This window comes from Ptiloglossa arizonensis, chromosome 9 (genome assembly GCF_051014685.1).
Source record: "Ptiloglossa arizonensis isolate GNS036 chromosome 9, iyPtiAriz1_principal, whole genome shotgun sequence".
Taxonomy (NCBI): Eukaryota; Metazoa; Arthropoda; class Insecta; order Hymenoptera; family Colletidae; genus Ptiloglossa; species Ptiloglossa arizonensis.
The window spans coordinates 21,896,691-21,924,351 of record NC_135056.1 but is presented as its reverse complement, the minus strand read 5'-3'; the positions used below and the strand labels follow the sequence as shown (position 1 = coordinate 21,924,351).

The 27,661-nt window shown below is 45.1% G+C and overlaps 1 protein-coding gene across 16 annotated transcripts; it reads left to right on the top strand.

Annotated features, from left to right (window-relative positions):
• Positions 1 to 1,902: 1,902 nt before the first annotated feature.
• Wupa (troponin wings up A) lies at positions 1,903 to 27,661 on the top strand. 16 transcript variants are annotated; one of them, XM_076320603.1, is made up of 14 exons: positions 1,923 to 2,015; positions 4,479 to 4,522; positions 6,788 to 6,805; positions 7,164 to 7,292; positions 8,020 to 8,143; positions 8,805 to 8,905; positions 18,073 to 18,116; positions 18,213 to 18,354; positions 20,982 to 20,999; positions 21,731 to 21,769; positions 24,330 to 24,516; positions 25,813 to 25,944; positions 26,259 to 26,339; positions 26,897 to 27,661. In XM_076320603.1, exons 2-14 carry the CDS (start codon positions 4,508 to 4,510, stop codon positions 26,908 to 26,910), a joined length of 1,044 nt encoding a protein of 347 aa, XP_076176718.1. In that variant the 5' UTR covers positions 1,923 to 2,015; positions 4,479 to 4,507; the 3' UTR covers positions 26,911 to 27,661. The 16 variants fall into 16 exon arrangements, with proteins under 16 accessions (XP_076176714.1, XP_076176715.1, XP_076176712.1 ...); XM_076320594.1 differs by lacking the exons at positions 8,805 to 8,905; positions 25,813 to 25,944; positions 26,259 to 26,339; positions 26,897 to 27,661 and adding exons at positions 12,340 to 12,440; positions 24,970 to 25,415; XM_076320593.1 differs by lacking the exons at positions 8,805 to 8,905; positions 25,813 to 25,944; positions 26,259 to 26,339; positions 26,897 to 27,661 and adding exons at positions 11,446 to 11,546; positions 24,970 to 25,415.

Genomic DNA, 27,661 nt, shown 5'->3' with positions numbered 1-27,661 from the left:
AAAAGAAATTGCACGGGTGGTTGTTATCTTTCTTATCGATGTTTCGGAGAAAAAGTAGCAAACGTTTTCTCGTCCTGTACAACGATATATTTACGTTCGTAATTGATACTCCTGTACCATTGATACTCAAACTAAATTAATAACTTATAAGATCAGATATTGACGAATTTTCCATCTAAAGTCTTCGGGTAAGTCTCCTTTTTCGGTAAAGACAATGAAGACCAGCGGAAAATCAATTATGTGCGCGCGCGCATGCACGAACTTTGACTTCCTTTTCGCGTATCCGCTAAAGTATCCTTAGTGTTGACGAAACGCGGGAAAAATTGTATCGATACGATCCCGTGACGTAATTGGATCGTTGGCTTTCGACGATGTTTCGGGTTTTTCGTTAGTTGCGTAGAGATTTCGTCACGCACGCTCTCGCTCGAGTGTGTGGTAAACGAAAAACATTGTCGGGAAGATGAATCGGTGTTTCAAATTTTTACAAATTTTATTCCCCGTGTTTCACGATTGTTCTCGATCTTTCGACGCATCTACGCGCATCGTTGTTCCGCGTTTAATTTTTATTTCGTAAATTAATAAATTTCCGCTACAAATAGCTTCTGCCATCTTTCGTGGACAGGTCGCATCGAGCGTGGTCGCTTCGCCATCGGAACGAGCACAGGGCTCTGCGTTATCAACGTCAGCCGTGCGGGCCGACGAGTCGTCGATATGCACTACGTGTCCGCGGAAACAGGACCATTCTACTTGACCCACCGTTTCCTACTTTAGCCATGTGGCTTTAACATCGACGAATACCTCGATCCACGCGCGGCTGCGAGGGTACATCGTGGAAACTGCTTTCCTTAAATAGATCGGTCACTTTTTATAGCGTTTCAAATGTTTTCTCCGATTCTCGAAATTCAATCCTCGATTCGAAACTATATTTTTACCCGATAGTGACACGGAACGCGTTAACTTCTCCTCGACTCTATTTTTATGAAAAACTTTTAAAAATAACGGAGAAGCGGAACTGGAGACTCGGTATGCTAGAGAATTCCGGAAACAAGCTAACCAATGTCGTAGGGCGATCCACGAGGAATCCAATATACAGGGTCAGAGATCTCGTTGAAATTCATGGAAGATATTATGTATCGAGCGCAATCGTAAGTGTTACGTTCAGCCGACGATGTTTCCGTCAGCGTTACCACGTTTAGTGCCAAACAGCTGCCGCGCACGAAATCCAGAACGATCCGTTAATAATATCTTCGTTCTGCCTCGACGCGCTTCGAGATACTCCTACGATCGTTGACGATTCGAAATTCCAACCGTGAACGTTGCTCGAACTCTCGCGAAACCGACCAATGGACCGATCGTCGTTGAAGAAAAGCTAGATTCGAGACACGCGTTTCTCATTCTCGAGGAACGCGTGTCGGGCACAGCTATCCGTCTAAATGGAAAATTTAAACGTGTTAAGAATTTGTCGATCGTCGCAAGGTAAACACGAACGATCGTAAAGATATTCACGATGTGTCTCGTAAACACCGTGAATGTTCGAAAAGTTGTAGAAAGATCAGGTTCGATCGTCTCGTGTACGAAAGGTTGCCCCTCGGTCTGCGAGAATGATGCCAATTAAACGGCAACGTCCCCTCGGTTTCTCGAAACGATCGATCTTCGTTACTCGAACGAGAGGGAAACGAGGAAGCCCGCTTTCTTCTCGACACGCATAGCGGCCGTATTAACACACTTAATCGAGTGTGTTGGAAGACAACCGAGAGATCGAGCTTCGCAGGCGAGCGAGCGAACGAAGCGGGCTCGGCTCCGTTTTCAGTTTCCGATTATTTTTGGCAGCAGGCAGAGCGGGCAGAGCTCTCGCCTAAAAATGCTTACGGCCAATGGCGAGCCGTCATTGGTCGGCGACTACCACGTGAACAGCCTACGATGGAGGTTCACGACGTCGACTAGGGATCCACGATGGCACAGTCAGCTGCCTAAGGTCCGGTTGGCCAGTCGCAGCCAGGAAAGTTCTTCTCAAGGTAAGCGAAATCGTCGTCTACGAGCGGACCGCCTGGAACGCGTCCGTCTCTACGTGACTCCTTCAGGATCCGTGTTCCTGGACGCAACTTCGAAGATTTCCGGCCCTCGAAACGACCGACCGTTCCCGCGTGACCGCTCCTTTCGTCGTATCGTGTGTCAGTGAGAGAGGTGCTGCTTCACGGAGAGAGACTTTCTTCAAGGTCACGAGTGTGTTGCTCGACTTGTTCCAAAGTCCTTCCCTCAAGGAATTGTGACGTTCCTCGTCCACGGAGACTGGGAACCACCCCGTCCCCGTGCGGGATTCTGCGTGTGACGCGAAACCTCCGAGTGACAGGAAACCTCGTGGTATTCTCGATTTTCCCTGGTTTGTACCTTCGTCGAGGAAGTTATTGTGTCGAGAAACTCGTATCCTACTAGCGTGCACCTTGTGCCTCTTTGTACCGGTACTCGCGTTCGACTCGATGCATCGTGAAATGGACTCGAGACGAATCCCCTTCGTATTTCACGCTTCTTCGACGATCCGTCTATTCTCGAAGGTACTCGTAGCAGTGGTTGTCTCGTTACGTTTATTCGGCCGCGACACCGAGAGTTCACGCGGATCTACGTAAACAGCCTTGTACCAGTATTCGGAGCGGTTACCGATATCCCCTACGACGAATATAACTTTCGCGAACGCTCGCCGTATCGTCGCGTTTCACCCACCAGTTCCATTTCAAAGAACGCGTTATCGATCTTCCGACTCGATTTTTTCCCGATGAAAATGGGAAGGGAAAGGGTTCTCCGCGATGTACCGGTGGCGTGTTTTCTCGATTTCTAGGAAAGGGAGCACGTAGCTCGAGCGATTCCGAGCTTCGTCGATGGTGGATCGTCCGCAAGGTATCGTAGATCGTTCGCGGTAGACTCTGCCTGCGTGTTTTCTATTTTTACGGTGCCGGGATCTTCTTTGACATCGGAGACGAGACACACATCGGAGTCTCGGTGGGACGTGTCTTGGAATGGCTCGAGCGAGAGGGAATCTATACTTAGCGAAGGCGATCGTCCATTACAAATATAAAAGGAGACGCGTCACGCGCGCTTACCAGTGATCGAATGAAATCTCCGTTGACAGATATTTCCCGATTTCTCACCGGTCGGATATGCTCCGAAACGACTTTAATCCCCGTTATCGTTATCGTACGCTCCGGGGAGTACCACTCGAGAATAAAATATCGTAGCGTCCAGGGATGAAAGATACGAAACAAAGGACCCGAAACGCTCTAGGAATACCGATCCAAGCTGCGCAATATTAGCACAATTTCGAGGCATAGGTGCGCTCCTCGTTGCTCGATACAGTCAAATGTCATCCCCGAGTACAGCTAACCGTGCACGAAAACAGATTATACAATCGACGCGTGCAGTAAATTTCCGAGCTATTTTCAAACATTGTATCCGACTCGTCGTTTCTACGTCGGCACGTAAGACTGCGCGCCAAGGAAATCAATTACCTTCGGTTTCCATCGCGTTCTCCAATTTCGTTTCTTTGTATTTTTCATTCCGTTTCTCACCGTCTGGCGAAACTCTCTCGCTGATACTTTTTCTCGTTTCTCGAATAGCGCGCGAATGTTGTTTCAACTTAGAAAAAACAACTTCATCCCAGTTTCTATATTTAACCATTTATTTCTAATCGGGTGACGTGTTCCGAGAACACCTCTTTTCGCGGACCGTTGGATCCCTTCGAGAATCGTGCACGACGTTGTTCACGACACGGGGAAACGGAAAACGATCGTAATTCGTAATTTTTTCCTTCGGTCCTCGCATCGATCGATCATCGAATCGATCGTCGTTGGCGAGGACCGTTAATACACGCTCGAGGCAAGCGGTGTTTCTTTAAAATCCGTTCGAGGGGTTCTCTCGAATTTCGATAGGAGTTTTCCGTTTTCGACGTCGAATCGAGTCGGTGCCGAGGCGTACGAGAGGATCTACCGGGTCGTTCGCGTCCAAATTTGGATCGCCGTACGTACCGACGACGTCGAGAGCGACGGTACGAATAGTGGGGACGGACGCGTGTCTATTTTCGAGCACCGGATATTCTACACCGTCGTCGCTGTCCGTGCACGGCGAGCGGCGAAAATTTACGCGCAGAACGCACGATTTATCGCGCGAATCCGCAAGAACGGCTGTCACTGACCGGGAGAACCGAAAAAATTTATCCGAGTGACGCAATCGGGGATCCTTTGCCTCGTTAGTCCACCAACTTATCCCTCTCCCCTTGCCCCTCGACGTTTCCACGTCTCCCATTCCCCTCTCCAGCTCCCTTTTGCCACGCGTTTATATTTAACAATCGTGCAATGTTTGTCCGTCGCTCGGTGATCCGTGTCACGAACGCGTATTCGCGCCCGTGTTTGTGACGTAACGCGACGTTATCGTTAATAATTGCCACGAACGCGCGAAACGCAACTTTTTCTCTATTGGGGTATTTTTAGGTAGACGCGTGTAGCAGCCAGGTACCACGATGGCGGACGATGAGGTTAGGTGCGTATCGGAAGGATCACCTTCGATGATTTTTACAAAATTTACTTTCACGATGCTACACGAAAGACGAACGATACGGTTCGAGGATCGTACTCGGTTCGTTCGTGCGCGTTTTAACGTTTCTTCTCTTCTCCCTTTTATGTCTCTTCGTTCACGGATACGACTCGATGCACCTGTAATCGTCGACTTGGCGCGAAAATGGCGGAACAACGGGATCATCATCTGCCTTTTGGATCGTGCAGTATAATTAATGTCTTCGAAAGGTACGCTATCGCTCGTGTGCCCCTTCAGCTTGCGAGATCCCTACCCCACGAAATAGGACTTCCCTTTGAAACGATTGTCCACTCGAGCGAAAACACAATCAATCCACAAACGAACGATGCACCTCTCGTTCTTGGAAATTGTTTACGTTTGGAACACTTTTTGTCAATTGTTTCCAGTTTTTTTCGGATTGATTAATTTTTTGCCCTGGAACTTAACATTCGAACGGAAGAGGCTTCCATTGACAGGGAAGTTTCGATCGAATCGGGATTTTGTTCACGTACACTCATTATCGCAGTAAAGAGTTGATGCGATTTCGCGAAAAGTGGTCGACAGTCAGCCACGCAGTTTGACAGTAGTTTCTTTTTTGTGGCTCGCTGAACAACGAGGAGATCGTACAAGTTCACTCCTCGGTGTAACAATGTTTCCCCTTTGTCGTTTTTACGGGGAACTTTGTACAATCCCCAATCCTGATTTCTCAATCTTTCCATCGCCGCTCCTTACTCGTTTTTTTACGGAGTATCGGATCTCCGCTGTATCGGAACACTCCCGCGGAGAGAATACGGGATACCAAATCCCTCGATATCGTTTTGCGTTGACTTCGCGTCGATGTTTCCCGCGAACGGTGTATTTTTTTTCCTCGTTCGACCAATTTGATACGAATTCGACTTACAGGGTCGATATTCTGTCCGCGGTCGTCTGAAAAGAAATAGGAAGAAAAAGAAAAGAAAAGAAATATCGGTCGATGGAAATATTTTCTTTAACGATATTTTCAATCTCGCGAAAATGAAAGAAGGAAAAGTTCATCGGGAGTGTCGGTAGTCGATGAAATGTTTCGCTTTCGCGGTACCGGAAGTTTATTTCTCAGAGTCGGATCATAAAATTTCATCCACCCTGGAAAGCAAGAGATAGATCCGACGGTAGTATTACGCTCGACGCGTCGGTTGACTCCGCGGCTTCGACTCTCGTTCTGATTTATCGTTACGTTCTCGTCCTTATTTCGACATTATTTACCACCGCGTGCCGTGTTTCGCATCGACGCGCTGTTCGTTCTCCGACCTTCCGCTTTTCTTTTACTTCGCGTTTCTCCTAACGTCCTCTCCCTCTCCCTCTCCTGTGATAATTTTTTCCACGATTGTAAAAATGTTACGTAAACAGCTCCCGATACTCTTAAAACTTTTTCCTCGTCTCGTACGTTCACCAGTCCTCGTTTACGTTTTGTATTCGAATCGTCACAGAAGATATTGCTCTTCGGATCGGGAAATATTAGAGTTCTATCGATTCCGTCCAAGAGAGATCTCGTAGCTCTGGAAACGATAAACGCTATTCTTCTGTGCGGTTCGATTGACCACCCATTTTCCGTAGAAACGTCTAACAACCGTTACGTTTCCATTGATGTAACTAAGACCGTTCTGTAGATAAAAGACTCTGTAGCGATAGACTAGTACTCCAAGCACGAGCAACGTAGATAACCAGAAAAATCCTGGGGTAATGTAGATACTATAGTCGCATGAAAAAAGCAAAAATATTTCTGTGTCTGCGACCTGTGACGTCCTTCTGCGCCAGCATGCTCCTCACGCTTTCTTTTTTATTTAACGCGTGTTAAACGTAACTCTCGCGAATACACGTGTGATCGCGTACGGTTTGTCGAATTTCGGTTCACGCATAATTCTCGAGCACCCGTTATCATTGACCATTTAAAAACGATTGCATGTCGAAGGTATTGTATTAAACGCACCGAGTAAAATTATTACAATTTACCGATGGCTGCGCAATATTGCACACGCGTTCCGTGCAGCTAGCAAATCACACAAGCAGGTATCGCTTACTCGAGCACGCTTTGTCGCTCTTTGGAACGACCGCGTTTCACGTATTTTCTCCGTTTAACGCGGAAGCATTATTTATTTATCGTGTACGTTTAAGCGTTGTTTCGTTTTCCGTCCGCGGAGAATTGGCCAGAAAAGTTTCACTCACGATCGTTGTCTCTTTTTCTTTTCAGAGGAAACGTCTCGAGGATGTACGTAAGAGGGGAAACTATCGGTGAACCTTAAAGTCGAGGAGAAAAAGGACGATCACTCGCGGAACTTTTTCAATAACTTGCCGTGGCCCACGCTAATCGAACGACTCTCGCGACGCTTTTCGCATTAAAGGGGAACTCTTGGGAATTATTCGAAGCTCTCTTGTTCGCGATAACGCGATCGTTTTAACGTTTACGCGTTCTTTTGATTTTTTTCGTTCCGCGTAACGATACGAAAGTGATCTCTCCGCCTCGCGGGCCGCGAATTCTTTCCGAGTTCTTTTTTTAACCGTTAAACGTAGCTTCGGAAGCGTTGTCAGATGAAATGTTTTAAGGGAGTTTCGCACGGAAAATGTAGGAAAAGAAGAGGAAACAGGCGGAGACCGATAGAAAGAGGGCGGAGGTCCGCGCCCGCCTCGAAGAGGCTTCCAAAGCCAAGAAGGCGAAGAAGGGTTTCATGACCCCCGACAGGAAGAAGAAGCTTAGGGTAAGTTTACTTTTCCATTCTTTGGTCATTTCTCGCCGCGTTACGGACTTTTAATTGTTACTAAAAGTTGCCGGCCGGGAGCACGTGAAACGCTTTAAAGGGAACTCCTCTTTGGAAAGAGTCGTTAAAAGAATTAAAAAATTTCGAGCAACGGTACGGTCGAACTGGCCGTTCCCGTTATTTTCGTAACTTCGTTCTAATCCTTCCCTTTGTTTCTGGTCTCGTACGAAGTATCTATTCCTGTTCTCGCGTATATTTTGCTTTTACGCGTCTATTTTACCCACGTTACCGGCAACCTTGCAAAACCTCCCAACTTTTCACATCTGCTTAACTTCACCGGGCGTAGTTTATCGCCATCTTGCGTCTTCATTTCCGCTTTCCACTGTCCGACATCGTTCAATGTCCCGTATTTCTTTATTACCCTGTCGCGTTTCGCAACGCGTAAAGTCTCGCCTCCATCGAATTACAACCCCGCGGAATTTTATCCAGCCGTGTTTACGATCGCGAATACTTACAGGAATAATCGTCGAGCTTCGTTTCCCATTTCCGTGGCGCAATGTTCGTCCACGAGTGCACGTTTCACGAGTTACGTGCCACGGCTCGAAGGGTAATTCGTGCGTCGGTTTCACCGAGTGTCTCGGGTCACCTTTCGAGCATCTTTTTGCACGAGTGCTCGGTTCTTCGTTCGGATCGCCATTTTCACAAACGTTCCGCTGTGTCTTTCCAGTTGTTGCTGCGTAAGAAGGCCGCCGAGGAATTGAAGAAAGAACAAGAGAGAAAAGCCGCGGAAAGGAGGCGCATCATCGAGGAACGGTGTGGAAAACCGAAGAACGTCGACGACGCGAGCGAAGGTATTTCACGAACCATTTTTTTTTTTAAACCATATATATTGTGCTCGAATAACACGCAGTGTCGCGTTCTCTCGGGTTTCGTCGTACGAGTTTAGACCAAAGCGTATAAAGTCAGGGTCGAAGGTTGAGCAAGACTTCGTCCGCAGGTTCGTTGAAATCGAAACGAAGGTTATTCTCTGGTAGCCTGGTGTTTTCGGTTTCGTGCGAAACACGCGAGAAGAAATTCATCGATAGTAGAAGCTCGTTCGAATCGATCGTGTTTTCCGCTCGTTTTATCCGCTTCTTTGCAGACACGATCTTCACGTTTCCGTAGATGGGATTTTCCGACTGTAAGTTCGATTGCCTTAAACGCTCGTTAACGTCCGAGACTCGATCGTTTCACGAGTCGCAACCTCTCAAAAATTTCCCCTCCACGTCGTGTATACGAGGAATGCATACACACATACACACGCATACATCGGTGAAGAAAGTCTACGCAAACTCTCGAGACACGACGGGTTGCTTTACGACACTCGACGCGTATCCTGGCGTTGACTCGCTTCGAACGCGAACAAAGAAAAAAAAAAAAATCAAAAAAATCAAAAAAAGCAATCGTTACGCCCCTCGTGTTTCAACGAGTCTGATGAATTTTGTCCGATCTGTTTCACCTTGATCCACACAGAGACCGTGAAGCGCGTGCTGCGCGAGTACCACAATAGGATCACAGCATTGGAGGATCAAAAATTCGACTTCGAATATGTTGTTAAGAAGAAGGACTTCGAGGTACTTGAAAAGAAAGAACAGTTGCGAGAACGTTACCGAGACGTGCGAAATAACGAGGCGTTCACGACACTACAGTAACAACCGATGCTCAATGTTGTTGCATTTGAGTAACGTATCGCGACTTGCCCGGTTGCAATTCACTATCGGTGACGAACAATATACCCGCGTATCCTCGAGTGCGTTTGGCAAAGAGCTCGAAACAGTTGGGCTCCACGATTACGCAACGGTAACATTGCGATTATTTATACAACGACGAGAGCGTATTTATATTGGTCGCGGCGATGTCGCGTGTATTTTCATGACTTTCGCTCGAAACGAACAATAAAAGCAATCGTCGTCGTTGTCGTTGTCCTCGTCGTCGTCGTCGTCGTCGTCGTCGTCGTCGTCGTCGTCGTCGTCGTCGTCGTGGAAATTTCTAGTCACGTGGCCGGGATCATTTTTTCTCCTATCGACGATCATTTTCGTTGCTCTTTGCCGAAACTTTGTTTGCTGAGCAGGGTGGTTGCTTTTCCGCAACCCGGGCAAGTGTCGCGAGCTTCGCATTTCGTCTCTTCAGTTTTTTTTTTTCTTCTCTTCCTCTTCATAAATATATATTTTTTTTTTCACTTTTTCTCACTCTTTCTCTCTCACACACTCTCTTTCTCTCTCTTTATTTCACGTAACACAGCTATACTTTCTCTCTCACTCTCTTATATTTTTTTTTCGCACATTTTTCTGTTCGCATTCTTTTGTGCGCGCGATCTACGTCTTTTCGCTCTTCGTTTAATGCTATCTCGTCGTCTTTTACTTTGGTAATCTGGCAAATCGTGGATTATTCACGTACTTATTAACTTGTGTTCTCACAAATTGTCGCAACACCGCTATTCTTTTGTAACGGCGTAATTTTATACTTACGATATTAATTGGTAACCGATTGGTTTCAAGGTGAAAGTTGGTTTCAACGTACCCCCGTAATGTTACTTTGCTTTCTATGTTCTTGCATTCGCACCCGAGTTCGAGCGTTCAGGTCGTATAGCGTTTCGTTCGCGATTACGAGCCAGTAGGATTCGGCTCGATCATCGAGGTCGAAGCATCGGGCGATCTACTCGACGAAAGAGCAACACTCGCAACCGTGTAACGTCGTTGTCGGTTTTGATCCAGCTTTTCACACCAGTCTCTTTGCCACACTTGTCCCCCTGCTTTTACACGTTGTCCCCGCTCCCGTTTGTACGTTGGCGAGAAGCAGTGAACGAGACCGTTTTATTTTTTTTTATTTTTTTTATTTTACATTTTGCACCTTTGACCGACTCGGAGAATAGACGCTTTCTGGGAGAATAGAACAAAGTAGAGAGTAGGCTCGTCGGATAAAATCGATCGTTGTGCCCGAAAGTGGAGTTATTTTTCAAGGTGACTTCGAATTTTGACAGCTAACGTGAAGTCCATTCTGACCCAGTATCATAAGAGGATCATCGTTCTCGAGGGGCAGAAGTACGACCTTGAGTACGAAGTCGCCAAGAAGGATTTCGAGGTCGAAAAGTTTTCGATGCAAAAATAGTTAAATTTTTTTTTTTTTGTTCCGTTGGTCTTTCTTCTTTTTTTTTACTTTTTGTTGGGTGGGGGTTCTTTTTGGATCCTCTGAATCGTTTTTCTCATTAGAACGCAAGGAATTTTCGCTAGCGCAAACGCTGAGTAATCTATTTATTTTTCTGTTTGGTGAGATTGAAAGGTTTCGGCTGTTACTTAACGACGTTGAATTTAGGCATCGAGGCTGATATAATTCTAATTTGCACCAAACTCTAACGTGTAGTACTCGCCAATTATCTGACTATAGTTTAGAAACACTTTTGTAGAGCGTACGTAAACTAGAAAGAAACAACCAAAGCAGGCACGCGCGAAGCGTAGAATCGCCAGCCAGTAGATATTAAAATAATACACGTAACGCTGATTACCCAGATCCTTTCGTGAGCGGTTTGAAGTAGAACAACAATCGTATTTTTTTTTTTTTCATTTTTGTTACGTTTATTTGCGCGTAGGCAATTTAGTGATTCTTCCTAATGTCCGCCACACATCGCCTCGTGAATACGTTCCCTTCACTTTGATCCCCGAATCTCCTTTCTTTCGTGTCAGGTTAACCGTTCGCGCAGTTGTAAGCTTCGTGCTTCTTGCTTCCAATACGAGAATCTCATTCTTCTCTGTATCCCCTTGATTCTTTTCCCCTCTCCGCGATTAACCTTTTAGCACAGAACAGCACTGCGAGTATTCGCAAGAACGATAATAGGAACAACTGTTGTGGGTAAGATTTTTTTACTTGAATTGTCATGCGATAACAATGGAAACGAGCTACAACCCCGCGTCTTTGGTTTCTTTTTTTTTTTTTTTTTTATTTTTCATTTCTCGAACGAAAAACGAAGCGTTCGTTTTTATCGCGTAATTGAAAGCTCGCGTAAACTCGAATCGGTAGGATACGAGAAGTGTTTTAATCTTACGGCGAAGGATGACCGATAACATCCTCCCATTGTTCATGTTGCTTTCTCTTCTGTGAGAGATTTTTGTACTTTTAGCCGAGCTCCAGACGATCTGTTCGGCATATTGGAACAGACTATACGCGCTCGAGGGTGATAAGTTTGACCTCGAGAGGCAAATTAGGTTGAAAGAATTCGAGGTAAATACGATCGGCTCGCCTGAAGAAAGCCTCCTGCACAAATTATTTTTGTCCGGTCTCCCACGTGATTCGTTTTTTTGGATTTCATTTAACTTTGCCCGTGTCTTCGAAACTTCGTTCGCCCCGAGACACTTCTCTTGGAAAATATTTCGCGAACGTTATTCGCATCAACGATCGCCCGTATCCACGTTCAATTTCACGTATCCGTTTCCCGGCGATGCAGTCGGTTCTCGAATTGTAGATCGACCGGGAGATCGAAGTTTCGAAGGAGCGCAGCCTCGTGTGTCGTTTCGGTACAGATGGAGGCCGATAGGACGATTTCCATTTGAACGAAAAGGAGAGATTTCAGAGCAGGTCACGTTCGCGTCAGTTTTCTCGGGAAGAATACCAGCCGGTGTCGGGCCGACCGGCGCGTTTAGGCATTCGGATTTCGCGCAACTTTTATTATCGCCCGAGCAGAGCGGGAGAGAGAGACTTACAAAAAAAAATAGAAAAAAGAAAAAGAATCTAACGCGTTCGTGAAACGTTCGCGAAAGCAGAAATCCGCGCGATAACCGTGTCGAAATAGACATTTTTGTTCGCGAGCGTACGTTTTCACCGCGCGATCGCGACAATTCTGGCATTCAAAGCTTTGCTTTTCCTTTGTTTTCTTTTCTTTCCATTGGAAACGATAACGCATCTCGAAAACGTTAGAAAATTATCTCTCTTTCCTCTCCTTGCCTCCTGGCTGTTTAGTGAAAACAACCGTATCGTGAATGGAAGATATCTGAGAGACACTCCATGTTCTTTGTAGACGATTTGAAGGAGATTTGCCAAATGTATTACGACCGCGTCTACCTTTGTGAGGGTCAGAAGTGGGATTTGGAGCGTGAAGTTCGGAAAAGGGACTACGAGGTACAGGAGAAAATAAAAGAAACCACCCCACCCCCTTCCAAAAAAAAAAAAAAAAAAACGAAAAAAAAAAAACAAAGACAAAAAAACGAAAGCAGCGTAAAAAGAAACGTTGAACAATGCGAGGAGGAAGAGAGCAACCAGTCAGTCGCGCGTTTCTTTTGTGCAAAGAAACTCTGACTGACTTTCCCTTTTCGCGTTGTCTCTCGTTGTTCCAATCCCCTCTCTTTCTGTACATACGTCTCTCTTTGAGTTCTCTTTCACGATGTTTCTCTTGGAGAACACGTTGAGTGGTTTTTTTAGCAACCAGAAATCGAACGAGGGGACCATTTTTTCCTACGTTCCCGAGCGAGGATACGAACGAACGCGAGAAGGGGAACGTAATAATCTCGTTTTACTTTCTACTGTATAATCTTGGTCAGTCCTGTCTCGGAGATCCATCCATTTCCCAATTCGAACCGTTTCTTTTTTCTTATCGAAATTTCTTTTCGAATCGACGAATTCGCACGGACCACTCTCCCCCCACCCCCCCAACCCCCTCAAAACACCGGAAATATATACACAACGGCCAGCCGAAATTTTTTCTTTTTTTCGCGTGGATATGAAGTGCCGCAACGCAAAACTTTTTTTTCGCCCATCGCTCACCACATCGCTCTTTTACACTCTCTCATCTTTTTTGTACTCTTTTTTCCTCGACGACGCGTCGTCGATCTCTTTGCTCGCCTTCTCTCTCTCTCTGACTTTTTTTCCACCCGTCTTTCTGTCTCTCTCCTCTTGCATACATTTTCTATAGACACATAGATATATCTATTTCACTTGAACGCACACTTTGTCACTTTTGCTCTTTTACGATAAATCTGTTTATCTGTCTGTCTCGATCGATAAATCTCTCTCTCTCTCTAACAGTAACGCAGATAAGCTTTCTGAGCTTTCTACTAACTCGCCAAACGAAAAAAAAAAAAAAAAAAAAAAAAAAAAAAAAAAAAAATGAAAATGAAAATCGGATCAGGGCTGGGCAAGCTTATGGAGGAGACGTTCATCGAGTCAAATCGATCCACATCGACGCCATCGAGCGACTGTTAACACGAAACTTGCCTCTCGTCCGTTTATTCTTCCGTTCTCGTGTTCACGTCCGACTTGTCTGTCGATCATTTTGTCACGATGATCATTTTCGCACGATCGAGATCGCAAGGAGCATTTTTATCGACCGCATAACGCGTTCTCGCCGAGAAAACGAATCGTGAAACGAGAAGGGCCCGTTGTCCCCAAATGATAGCACAGCTACCCTGGACTATTTTTCTGTTTTTCAATCTTTTTATCATCGTTACTTTTTTTTTTTCTCTCTCTCTATTTTTTTTTCTTTTTGTTGTAAAAGTGACATATACACAGTCATGGGTATAAAGAACACACCGAAGGGGTCCAAGACGGTCCCTTTGATCTCACGCGAGAATCAAACGTGTGCGTGAGACTACGCGCGTGTGTGTGCGCGTGTGCGTGCGTGGGTGTGCGGTGCAAAATCGGAAAAGTCACAAGGAAAAGGTGGACCGGATAAGAAAAGAAAAAAAACAAAAAAAAAAACACACAAAAAAAAGAAAGAAACGGGAAAAATAGAGGAATTGCTCGTCATCGGCTCCTACTGTACATTTCACGTCTTCTTCGTGTTTTTCTCTGCTCGTTTCAACGCCCTCTCGCTATCTTCTTCGCGTCTTTCACGTCTCTCTTTCTGCCTTTACTATCTCTGCATCTATTTATCTCTTTCCCCCCCTTACGCCTTGCGAGCTTGATTTGTAAAAATATTATTTAAAGCTGTTGTTTCTTTCGCCTAATCAGACATGCACGGCTTTTATCTACTAACACCGTCAGAAAATCGTTTACGAACTTTGTATATAAATCCGAAGCGATTAACTTTGAAACACTTCTCTCACGATCTTACGGTAAGTGGATCGATCGCTGCGAGTAACGCCTCGATTCTGCGTATCCTTTGCGAATCGATCATTTTACGAGTGGTTCGGTGCAAGGCGATGTTCCGAGGATTCTTCACGATATTTTTGAACAATGTTACGAACCAATGTTCATTGGTCGCGGTGAATCAACAGAACGCATCGAATCGTTCGATCGTATCGTCGTATAAAGTTTGAATCGTTCTTCTGTCGCGATACTTGTACGCACGAATACATATTTGGCCGCTGGTATCCAGATTAACAGCATGGAACAACTTTTTCACGCTACAGCCGAGAGCATCGCAAATTTTTCTATTCATTTCGGGGCGATCGCGAGGAGAACCGGGACGAATCGATCGGTTGCCAACAGTATAAACGGCTCGTCACGTTTTCCATGCGAAAGCCACAAGATCATAAATATCATCGCACCGCCAGAGGGAAGTATGGCACTTCATATTCCCCGCGAGGGAAAAGAAAACGGGAAAAAGATCGATATACCGTACCGATTTTTATTCGAAAGATCTCTGGACGACGTAAATGAACACGTTACGTGTTCGACGACCGCGAATCGTTAGTACCGCAAAGTACATATAGTATTGAAACGGGCAACCGCTGTGGGAAGCATCGATAAAACGTTCGTACGGATGTACGATACGAAATGTCGATGTCGCATTACGCTAGCAAGAGTACAGTAGGTACGTAGAACGAAACCCGCCTTTTTACAACATTTGCTGCCCGCCCTCGCCCAGCCCCCCTCGCCCTCTTTTTTTCAGACCGCCCCTAGAATTTTGATCACGTGTTTGAAAAGAATTCTCGTTTCTTACAATCGTATCTCCCACCCCCTTGAAAGTGTAGCTGGTTGACTGTAATCCCCCTTTTCCACGCTTTTCTATCTCTGTTCCACTGTTAACTCTCACGAAGGTGGACTGTCTCGAGACCCGGATTAAAAAGATGATCACGAGACCGAAGTGCCATGCTGTGAAATTCTCCGGGCCACCAACACCCGCCACTCTTTTTCTCCCCATGTTTTTTCGTCTGACCGAGCGCCTTGTAAATGTTTCCCTCTGTGACGTGAAAAAAAAAAAAACAGAAAAGAAAAAGAAAAAGAAACAGTAAATAATACGGATTTCTTTTCGTTGCCCTACCCCTTTGTCCTCGTGAAAGAGACGTGAAAGCGAACACGTACACGCGTCTACGATGTCGAAATGGGAACGAGCGAAATTGATTTTGCACCGATTCGCACGCACCACCGACTGTCAGTGTCCTCTCTTGTCATGGTGTTCAATTGGGCCTGTAAATAGCGGATCCTTTCTGGCGGAAATCTGTTCCTCCCCTAATTAACTTGGTCGAGCGTGGTCCTTTGTCTCTGTACTTTTCATTTCGATTGTTTGCCGGCAGAGAATATACATTTCCCCTAAAATAAAATGTTCGGACGACCGAACGGTACGTAAACTCGTTACCTTCGATAACGAGGGCATTGTTCGATTTTCAAATCGTCTGATATCGCGGCCGGTACATCCGATAGAGACTCGATTAAATTTCCAATTCAGAGAATTAGCGATCCATCGACCAGTGAGAGGAACAGAATTCTATCGGTCCAGGAAAGGGATTGTAGTGGACGTTTTACATTTTTTTTTTTTTGTTCTCTTTACCCTCTGTGGACAAAGAGCTGATCGTGACCAGCCCTCCCCCCTGATTGGCCAGAATGAAATTCACATCCTATCATCGCTGATCCCCTCTTTTTCTCGGTTCCCCCTCTGTTTCCCAACATCTTCGTTTCACTCTGTGCGCAGTATAACGTCTGTCTCTCTCCCTCATTCTCGTTTCCCTGTTTCGTTCTCTTTGACGCGCCTTAAGCGCGAGAGGGAGAAACGAAACTAGGAAAAGGAAAAGTATTCGAACGTTCCGCGGTGAGGGAGGAGAGAATCCGACAAGTGGCTTCCGTAGGAAGTTTTACCTTTGAGGAAGCTATTCGAAGACGCTAAGAAATCAATTTCTTTCAAACCATCCGTGGAACAAGCGGCCAGTTTTCAGAAGACGAAGGGAAACCTTCGCGGTAAGATTCCGCTAGTCGAAACGATCGACTTGGAGAAGAATAGACTTGACGTATCGTTGAACATCAATTCGCGTTATTTCGCTTCGCTGAATCGGACACGCTGTTCACGTTTAAACGATGACATAATTTCTTACAGCACGTTCATCCTGTGCTCGGTTATACGTGCCACAAAATATATATATATATATATATATATATATGTATATATATAGAAGTCTGAGCTTGAGATTTATCAGTTTACCTTTAAAGAGCAACCGCTTTTCCAATAAATGTAAAAGGAAGAAAAACGTAGCTTTCAATTGTCGTATACTTCACTCGAAACTTATGAAAAAAATGTCTTGACGACAGATACGTAGGTACAGGGTGTCCCGAGATAAGCGTTGTTTAAAATAACGACTGAACTAACGATTTTGACAAAACGAAGGCTGGGGAATCATTTTCTACATTTTTCGGATAGAATACGATGATACGAAACGTATAATTTTATTTCTGATTCTCGACGATCGCGTTGCAAAAACAATCTAATCTCTTCGAACGGTGAAACGTCGACTTTGAAATAACTTTCGTAAAAGGGAAACGGACGCGTCCCTCTTGTTTTATTCGATTCTACGCGAAAGAGGAAGGAAACAATTCATCCATTCTTTGTTCTCGGAGAATCCAAAGTTTAAACGTTACCGTGAACGTCGCTCGAATCGAGACATCCTTTATACAGTGCGTGATAATCGATTTCCTTGAGCAATAGCTTAATTTTGCCATCCTTTGATTCGCTACTTGTCTGTGAAGGTAATGTCCAGGATGCAAACACACGTTCAAGTTTGATCTAGTCGCTAGTCCTTTTTCGATTCGTCTTTCCCCATTTTTTTTTTTCTTTTTTCTCTTGTGCAACGACCTCGTCGGTATTTTCCAAACGCGACCACCTCCATGCTCCGGTCGCGAGCAATTTTTTCCCGTCTATACCCGTCCCATCACCGTTACATGGCATTGCAGTTAATCAGCAAGCCAATTTACCGTCAATCTCGACTCGTCGAGTGTCTCCGCCGAATATATATCTCTGTATTCGCTGCAAGTCCGTGTGTAACCCTTTCCCGCCTGCTTTTGGCACGCAGGTAGCATGCTAATTTCTGCTCGTGTACCGTGTTCGTTTGTTCTTCTTGTCCGCTAATCGATTACTGCTCGTTCGTTATCTACCATGTATGTGTTTATATATATGTATTTTCGTTAATAGCGTGTTTTTGATTTCTGTGCAGTGTTCTTGTACCGTGATTAAAGAGAAAGTCGAAGCTTTGCGCGGGTGTTGCATTCGCTATTCGAAAGATTTCTTTTTATTTATTCATTTTTTTTTTTTCATCAAGGGAGTCACCTCCCTTTCGCGAGCACGTATTGTCCCGTTTTGAAATATGTTCGAGGAACACGTATGCCCTTTGAACATTTGGTCCACTCAGAAATAATCGTTTCGATCGATTATAAATTCAATTTACCAAGCGTTCGTTACGGAGCGCTCGGTCCAAGTTTCCAATGGGCATCGTTCCTCCAGTTTCCTAGTTTCTCGCGATGAATACTCAACGAAAGCATGATTATAATCGTCGGTAAACTGCCCGAACGGTAAAAAAAAAACTAATCGAAACTTCGATCGCTACAGATCGCGGACTTGAACAGCCAAGTGAACGACCTCCGAGGTAAATTGTAAGTAATCGTTTCGCTCGTTAATGTTTCACTCTGTATCGTAATTTTCAAGAGTTGTTTCGTCTACGCGGGATAACGATACGTTTCTGTTCGTAGCATGAAACCCACGCTGAAGAAGGTCTCCAAGTACGAGAACAAGTTCGCCAAGCTCCAGAAGAAGGCGGCCGAATTCAACTTCCGTAACCAGCTTAAACAGGTTAAGAAGAAGGAGTTCACCCTCGAGGAGGAAGACAAGGAGGTAAGGACGATCGTTTTCGATACGACCAATCGATGCTCTAATTTTTTACGTAGAATATTTCCCTCCCCTCCCGTCGATGGTTCGTCCCGTTTTGTATTTTTCGGGCTCGACGAATCGCACGCTCGATGTCGAACAAGTTTCGCGGAAATATAAGACTCCGTTCCAACCGTTGGTTCGTTTCGATCGAACGACGGTTTTCTTCTTTCTCGATTCACCGTCAGAACGGACTCGAGAGTATATCGATGTTGTTCTTGCATTTTCGCGAATCGACACGATCGAGGATCGTGCACGTCTCGACTACACGCGAAGCGTGAATTTTGAATTTTTTCACCATCCGACGGGCGGGCCTGTACTCACGTTTTTTTGCAGCCATTGAGAAAGACAGTTTTTGTGGCTCTGGTTTTCTTTCCGTGTATAAAACCCCATTGGCAGGTTTTTTCCTTGTATCAGTAGTATCTTGTTCGCTATTCGTGGTCCCTTTACGGAGATCTAGCCGTCGATCCGAATTCCGCGGAACTCGATAAATTTGAGCGTCTCGAGTGTCGAGTGTCTCGTTCAGTTGACAATATCCTGGATCTCCCTGGAGGAATCGTATTTTTTATCCTCTCTTTTTTCGTATACGTACAACCCCCCGACCCAGTAGTAGCGATAGTTGACTAGGCAATTGTGTTGTTCTCCACAGCCCAAGAAGTCCGAGAAGGCAGAGTGGCAGACGAAGAAGTAGATTTAAAATAAAATCAAAAGATAAAATGAAAACATCAAAAAAAGAAAAAAAAAAAGAACAGAATGAAATCGAAAGAAACGCACGCGTACACAGACAAAATGTAACGAAAATGTCACGTTGAGAGAACTTTAATATGTAGAACATAAAATAACGTCCGTGTGTTCGCGTTCCCGCGTCCGACTCGAACGGAGCGTGGAATTTAAACGCGAGGTTTTGGAAGTACACGACCGAACACCCTGGAAAACATTTTCCGTTCAATACATGTTTATCAACGTGGTCCGTTTCATCACTCTTCCCCGAACCGTGTTTGTAAAAATTCGTTCGTTTTCGATTTTACCATCTACCGTAGATCGTGCCGTATGGTTACGCGATGAATGTGAAAAATAGTAAATCGTGTGAACGCTCGTCGGATTTTCATCCGGGTTTGTTTCTCGATTCGTCGATGGATCGGTTAGCGGCGATCGGATCGCGAGTTATAAAACGTGAGGAATAAAAAAAGAAAAAGAAAAAAAAAAAAAGAAAGAAAGAGATCAATACCTGTGTCTCAATAAACGATCGAAGAAAGTGCACGTTAAAGGAAGGCAGATCATTTCGTCGTATACGATTTCTCACTTTTCCACCCAGTTTCAACGACACGATTATCGTGTTTATGTTTCGTTCACCGTTGATACGTTTCGTGCGAAATTTTGTTCCCCCGCAAGTTCTTTTGCACACGGAACCATACTCGATGCGATTCGATCCGCGATACCTCGCGAACACGATGATTTTTCATCCGTTAAATATTCGTAGTATTCGATAACGCGGAGGTCGAGTGTTATCGGGAATCGTTCCGTTCTGCTCCACTAATTTTTTCTCCGTGCTTTCAATTCTTTTCTTTTTATCCGTTTTTCTGTTCCGCGACGATACCACCATCGGGGTCATCGTTAAAGATCGTGTCTACGTGTAATTTGCTTTTTAACGCGCGTCTACTGTCGTTTCCTTCTGTAACTTCTCTTTCACTTTTTAACTCGGTAATCTGCGCGATAGGCACGCAATACTCGGTAAAAGTAACTGTTAAAGAAAAAAAAAAAAAAAAAAAAAAAAAAGACAAGCGATAAAAGGTGAGAATGGCTTACAAAGTATATTTAAGACTTACAGACTTTCTTTCTCATTTCGTACGTAATAGCAGAAGCGCTTTACTCACAAGTGCCTTTTCACTCTTCTCTATCTCTGTTTCTATCACTGACTCTAATTATTCATTTATTGACTGTGTCTGCATTCATTTCGTTTATCTTTTGTGTCCGTACTCGTTGATCGCACAGGCTCCTTCACGCAAAACCGCCGTTAGGGAAATGGATTGGCGTGTGCTACGCAGTAAATGGTTGAAAGGATACTTTAAAACGGAAGCTGTAAAAGCGACGCGTGCTCATTACTTTCAATTAGAATCTCTTTCCAAGTCGCAATAAGCTCTTTTGCAGCTTGCCTTTACCGCCATCGTTCGGCTGCCATGCTTCCAGGCTGTACATGTGTAGGATTGTTGTCCCGTCTGAATTTTTGTTTCGCACGACGATCGTGCATCGATTCACGATTCCAAACGATTCTCAATAATTCGTCGATTGGAAAACCGACGTTTACCACGAAATATCAATTTCTATGGAAAGTCTCGCGAACAATATCGATCGATGCACGGTTCGATCCTGCCACCACCACACTCGTCGATCGTGAATCATGCCCGTGGCGATCGAAGTTTCCATAATCGGAAACAGCACGCGAGTCGTCGCGTGCATCGGACGACTTCGATCGCCACCATGAATCACGAGCGACGCGTTGTTAATCGTTAAGTTATTAATTAGTACGTACGCTCTAATAATTGTCCACGTCTTATCTGTTGACTAATGATGTTGCTCTTGCATTATGTTCGCAGAATGCGTCAAAAGATAAGGTAAAGCTTTAACGATCAACTCGTAGATCGGCATGCTTCCATAGGGGAGAGTGTGCGTGTGTTAGAAAATACATAGATTTGCAGGGATGGTGTGAAAGAGCGATGCAACGAAGACGATAGGATAGATAGAAAAAGCTTATTTTCCTTAACGATTGTGATTCGCGACGATCGGGTTACTTTTTTTTTCTTTCTTTTTAAAATACTCCGTTTTTCACTGATTTTTCATGCATTTTTGCGCATCATTTTTCACGCTCGAGCTTCAATGTGATCGTTGGCGAACGTATACTGCCGATCGGCAAAAAGGGCTCGGCGTATCTTTTCCTTTTTTCAATTTTTGTCGGACTTGTTCTCTTCTCTCGCAACTTTTTCACTAACAACTTGCACGGCTTTCTGGATAACGACAAAGAGAGAAGAACGATAAATCGTCGAAACGTTGATCGGAAAAAGAAAAAAGTAAATGAAATTGGCAATGCCTGCTGAAAGAAAAAAAAACAAAAAAACTCCAGGTGGATACGAACGATTTTTTAATTGTTCACCGTGACAAATTTTTCGCGTCCCCTCCCCCTAGACCCCATAGAATAATTCTCGTACGAAAATTTCCCCGGCGCGTTACCCCGCTTCGCTAAGGTTTACCTTGACCTGGCTAACAAAATGACCTGGCGTGTGCAATTTTTGATCGAATCACGCTCGCTACGCGCGGGCCACTCATGCGTGTTTTCTGAATTTTGCAGAAGAAACCCGACTGGTCGAAGAAGGGCGAGGAAAAGAAGGTAAAGGAAGAAGAGGTGGAGGCATGAGAGAAATAGAAACTCACTCTCGACGTTTTCGAGAAGGGATCGTCCATCCATCAACCCGATAACATCTCGACGCAAGAACTCAAAACTTCCTCGTTTATCACTTCTTTCGTTTTATTTCTTTTTTTTTAATCGTCAATTAATTGAACATACACCGCTCCCGAATTGCACGCAGAAATCACGTTGTCTCCGTCTGTCCACGAAGATCCTTCCCGGATCTTCTCTTTGTTCTCTCATTTTTATTCGAAGAATGCCAGAAAACGTATTCGTGTCCGAGATCTAATATCCAGAATTCAGAATTTTGTGACTGACCGATTTTTCGTCCAGAAGATTTGTATATATTTTTTTAAACAGAAGAAACAAAACCCTGTATCGTTCGTTTCCGTTTGTCAATGTTGTTTTATTTTTTACTCGTGTAACCCCCGTACATGTAATTTTCTGTGAGCCGGATGAAGGGAGGAACGAAACGCAACGAGATAGCAAGAGTGGGAACCGTTACTTAAGGTCTATTGTAAAGCAAAATATTTAACGACAATGAAAAAAAAACAGTGTACCCCTGTGTGTTCATTCATCCATTGTTCCGTTCCGTTGTTCATCCCCTGTGATTTTCTCTGCTCCGTGGATCGATGATCGAAGACAACGGTTTCGACAATTTTGCGGGCTCGATAACCGTGCAATTTCAGTAAAAACCTGTTCGAGTCATTTTTTCGTTCAAAGGTTACGAACCGCACCTTTTACTTTCACTGTGAACGACGAATCTCGCAAACCGTGGCCAGAGAATCTATGTACACAGTATGTACGCTAAATTCTACCTTACCTATAAATCGATCCGTTCGTCTTCGAAACCGACGTTTTCGATTCGACCAGATGTTTCACCGGAGGTAATAACACCCTTGTCGTGTACGAATCAATGTTAAGAGTCAACCGTCTTAATACCGTCGTTAATTCCACGAACGGCTCAATTACAACGTGATTATCAAGCTCCGAGCAAGAAACGAAACTTTTACCGTTCTCGAACCTTTACTCCTCGAGAAGACCACGATCCCGTCGAACGCTCAATGAGCCGTATCAAATGGTAGAGCGTACAGTCAACCGTGTACATTCTATCGAGAAATTTCACGCGACGTCTTGTAAATATCGACGATACATTAAGAAATTAAATTTCTCCATTAAACGATCTATCGCGTTGAAACGACAGCACCGTGGCCGGTAGCTTTAACGCCTCGACTGCCGGTCCAAATTTATCAAAATTTCTACGGGAACCGTTTTAGGTTTTCCATCGATCGTTTCGTCTCTGCCGCGAAACGAGATTTTTACGTAAAAATTTCATACGAACGAAAACTGAAATCCCATCATTTTTCTCCGCGCGATTGTTCGGCCGTGTTTTTTTTTCTCATCCGTGTGCCGAGTTATCGGAACACACACGAGGGAGCGATATTTTCTATTTTTTTCCCATTGAGAAATATGTTTTTATCGAAACGCGTACTGTTTGTTCGCGATATCACCGTACGGGACGAAGAGTCCGAATTTATCTAAATACGAGTCGCGTCAAAATCGTCGTATAGATTCGAACAACGCCGCGGTAACGTAAATATTAACGTCGTAAACGAACAACGGGGCAGTCGTGGCGTTAATAAACGAGATTTTTAACGAAGTGGTCGGTTCTCCGCATCGCGAGAACATTATTCAAACAATTCTATTTTTAGCGAACAGCAAGCACGGTAGGTGCTTCGTTGATTAACTTTCGCTTAATTATGGATTCGCTATAGAGCTTTTTCGTGGGTTCGCTACGGATCCTCGTATTGTTTACGTTTTCGATATCGCGGATTCGTACCGGGAGCGAGAGTTCTATATTCGTTTTGTAGCTTATCGTGTTTTCGCGAAACGGTATTTACAATATATTTCAATTGTCGTCGATTAACCGTGCAAATTTTTCAATTCGTAGCTCGCGTCGGGAATTATTCAGCGAACCGGCAGCAGGTTCGAGAATCATTCGGTCGACGAGCATTGAAATTACCCGGCGATGTTTAATCATCGTATCTCCGTTGTTTAATTATCCTGACAATATTCGCGAATCGCAAATGGCCGTTGATTCACTCTGTCGGAGAGTGTTGCGCGTCGAGAGGAGCGTGCCGTGTCGCGAGCTCTCGAACGTTACGCATGCCGTTATTATCGCTCGGCAGGACGAATGATGTATCTATAAACGCCGGTTTAATGCGAGTACGTTCGCGAGAACGGGCACAGTGGTCGTAAATCGTGCAATTTAACGCGCGTGCCGGCGACGTGTCGCGCCGTTGCGAACGAAATTTTATCCTAACCGCGGGACACGGGATAAAATCACGGTTAGTCGTGTACCGGTTCGAATTTACAACGAGCAAAAATAATCAACGTCGCCCTCTTCTCGTGGCGAGAACCAACCGTGGAAACCTAAACGATACGAGTGTTTCGCGTCTGCACCGAACGAACCGCTCAGTCTCGCGTTCTTAATATTTCAACGTTCGCGGTGCAAACGGTTTGATACATTGTTTCCGTGTAGGAAGAACCACCGGCAGAGGTACCTGCACCTACACCTTCTCCTCAACCGGAACCAACCCCTGCGCCTGCACCTGAGCCTGCACCACAGGAACCACCAGCTCCAGCTCCAGCGCCAGCACCAGAACCAGCTCCGGCACCTCCGACCGAGACAGCTCCAGCGGAAGGAGCACCGGCAGCACCTCCGGCTGGTCAGTACATATTCGTTCGAACCGCTAACCTGTTCTTCTTTCATCAGCACTCGTGGTGTCTTTTGGTACAAAATTACGATAACAGTAGTATTTTTCATCACGATGTCGTACGACGCAAAGTGACCCAAAATTACCGCAACCTAAAGTTTCGACTCGGTTAAAAGATATGTACAATACTATATATCTCCGAACGTTGTACAATTCCGCTACCGTATTCGCGGTAGTTTTCTTCTCGAAGCACCGATGTTTGGGATTGCGTTGATTTCGAGTCGCTACTCTGTATCATGTTTAATATACTTCTCGTATTTTTTCAACGTCCGTCGCGTTAACTACACGGGCAAGCTGACACACTCAACGAGAAATGGATTGCCAAACGGACACGTTCATCGTCGCAGTCTGTCCTTAGATACATAGAGTAGAATTAGATGTGTAAGGTGCATGGTACTTGTTCAGAGGGTGCGCCAGCTGCTGCACCTGCAGAAGGTGCGCCACCACCAGCGGAAGGTGCAGCACCACCACCGGAGGGTGCAGCACCACCAGCTGCCCCTGCGGAAGGCGCCCCTGCCGCACCTCCTGCCGAAGGTGCACCTCCCGCTGAAGGTGCACCACCACCGGCTGCACCCGCGGAAGGTGCACCGCCCGCGGAGGGAGCGCCGCCCGCGGAAGGAGCCCCTCCAGCGGCTGCACCCGCGGAAGGTGCACCTCCCGCGGAAGGAGCGCCTCCCGCGGAAGGAGCGCCTCCACCGGCTGCACCTGCGGAAACTGCACCGCCTCCTGCGGAAGGTGCGCCTGCTGCACCACCAGCAGAAGGTGATCTTGACAACATTATTTGCAACCCTCTTTTCTTTGTATTATCATCTGTAAAATGTCCCAGTTCTCATTAATCGTTTTACTATCCAGTTTTTTGAACCCGACAGTGGATGATTATCAACACCGAGTGCATGGTCGAGGAGAAATATTTTCGTTGTTCGAGGTCGTGTTTGTACACTTTATGCGGAATAATGCAATTGTTGAATAGGAGAGAAAAGTAAATAGAACGTTTATTTAAATAGTAGAAGATAATATGGCCACGTAACGACCTCCTCCCCCGTGTCTTGACTTCTCAAGGGCTGCATCGGTCCAAATCGTATTCCAACACTTTAAATAGTACCAGTCGAGCGCAGTGTAGCGGCTGGTGTAAATTCGATCGTGTCTCACTGAGTTGAACGTTTCGTTGACCTCGAACAGTCGAATCTTTCCTCTCGATTGTGTCACCGAGGGAAGAATTTGTTAAGAAGCTAACGTGATTTCATAAAGGCGCGCCTGCACCAGCGGAAGGAACTCCTGCAGCACCACCGGCCGAAGGAGCGCCTGCTGCACCTGCACCAGCCGAAGGAGCGCCAGCCGCACCTCCAGCGGAGGCCGCACCACCACCACCGCCCGCTGAAAGTAATACACACATTTTTTACCCTTACGATTTCTTAACGATTATTTATTCGCGCATTCGCAGGACTCATCGCTTATTCTCGCTAGTTTTCACAGAAAACGGACCACTTTCGCTCTCCAACGTTTTAATTAATAATCGTTCGTCACCATTTTCGAGAAGCGCGCACCACGATCGTTATTTTACGCGCAACGATCGTTATCGTTTCGTAGAAATAGAAGGGTAACGCCTCGATCGTCCATTCTTCTTCATTCACTTTCAGCGGCAGTTGATGCTTTTTTTTCTATTAATCCCTTCTCTTTTTTAACTTAATTTCTAGCTAAGGTAGTTATGCTTGTGAAAGTTGCACTGACCTTCAGGCCCACACGCCCGTTACAGGGTTCGAAATTCATCACGTACGGTATGTTTACTCGAAGGTTGGAGATCTAGTAGAGGACTAAAAATCTAGTCACGAGTCACGAGTAACGATCGAAGAAACAGTCGACTAATTGTATCGTCGATCGCACGGTAGATCTCGTCCACGGTGACACTAAATGCCCGTGGAATCAACGAGAACTGCGACACGATACTCACTGCTTTCATAACGACTTCATTTCTACATCTTTATGTTGGTCGTAAGATTCCACGAAGGAGAATCTCGACTTCTGGTTTAACTTTTAATCAAATAGTCGTTTGGATAGCGATTAAATAGTAATAGCAGTAACTGTGATCGTACCGGTGGTTGTAATAACAATAACGAGGGTAGTGAACGTAGTGTTCCTCGAAAGTTCGATGAAAGTACAAGAGGGTGAGACGTAGAGGCAAATTCCTCTTCGAAGGGTAACGACCCCGATGCCGAACGAACTAAAAATCAATTAATCTAAAATATTCAATTTCCTCCTCCTTCGAATAGAGGAACTAACACGGAAGTAAGAGATTTTTCGCTATCTAAACGAACGTTCTTTGTTTTATTTGCAGCACCCGCATCGTAACTTCGTCGAAGTTGGAACGGACGAAGGGTCACCTCGCTATGTAATTTCCACTCGTTGACGTCAGAATTTGCATAAAACGTACATGGATAAGCACAGAGTACGGATACGTATGCGTCGAGTCATATTATTCTCGGTGCAACGGTTCATGCGTTGGTTATCATCATCGTCGTCATCATCGTCATCATCGTCATCGTCATCGTAATCATTGTTTTCCGTCGTACACACGCGTCAGCTTCAGCGATATATTTATGCGTCATTCGTGCCCCGAGGAACGCGAGCAAAACCGAAGAAAACGAAATTAGAGAAAGGTAGAAAGGGACGTGTTTGTCGTTGACGTGTTTTTACTTCCTCCTTTGTGGATTTCACGACACGTTATCGTTCATAGTAATTGGGAATCATCACGGGATGCCTGACCAGTTTTCCCGCGTCTTAGCTAATTACACGAGAAAACAATATACATAATAAGCTCCGTCTTCGTTCGAAGGGAAGGCGTCTACGGCCCGTGATTGTTATCGTGCACGATAAAGGTGTTCGTCACGCATGCGATTCTATGGATTTCTCGATCGTCGACTATGAAGTCGAACGATCTACGAAACAAACTCGAAATTAAGACTACTGTAATATTATGTTTCTATGTAAATAATTTACGACGCGTTCTATCGAAGATTAATGCAGATACATCACCGACACTTCCTCAGTTAAGAGAATTGGATTTCGTAATAAAAACTTTTCTGCGATTACCGAAACTTAA

Bases quoted from the DNA above. Each gene is read 5' to 3' on its own strand.
- Wupa (XM_076320594.1), top strand. The intron at 8,144-12,339 runs GTATTTCACGAA...TGTTCTTTGTAG, and splicing joins CGTCGACGACGCGAGCGAAG to ACGATTTGAAGGAGATTTGC. The intron at 12,441-18,072 runs GTACAGGAGAAA...CGATCGCTACAG, and splicing joins TTCGGAAAAGGGACTACGAG to ATCGCGGACTTGAACAGCCA.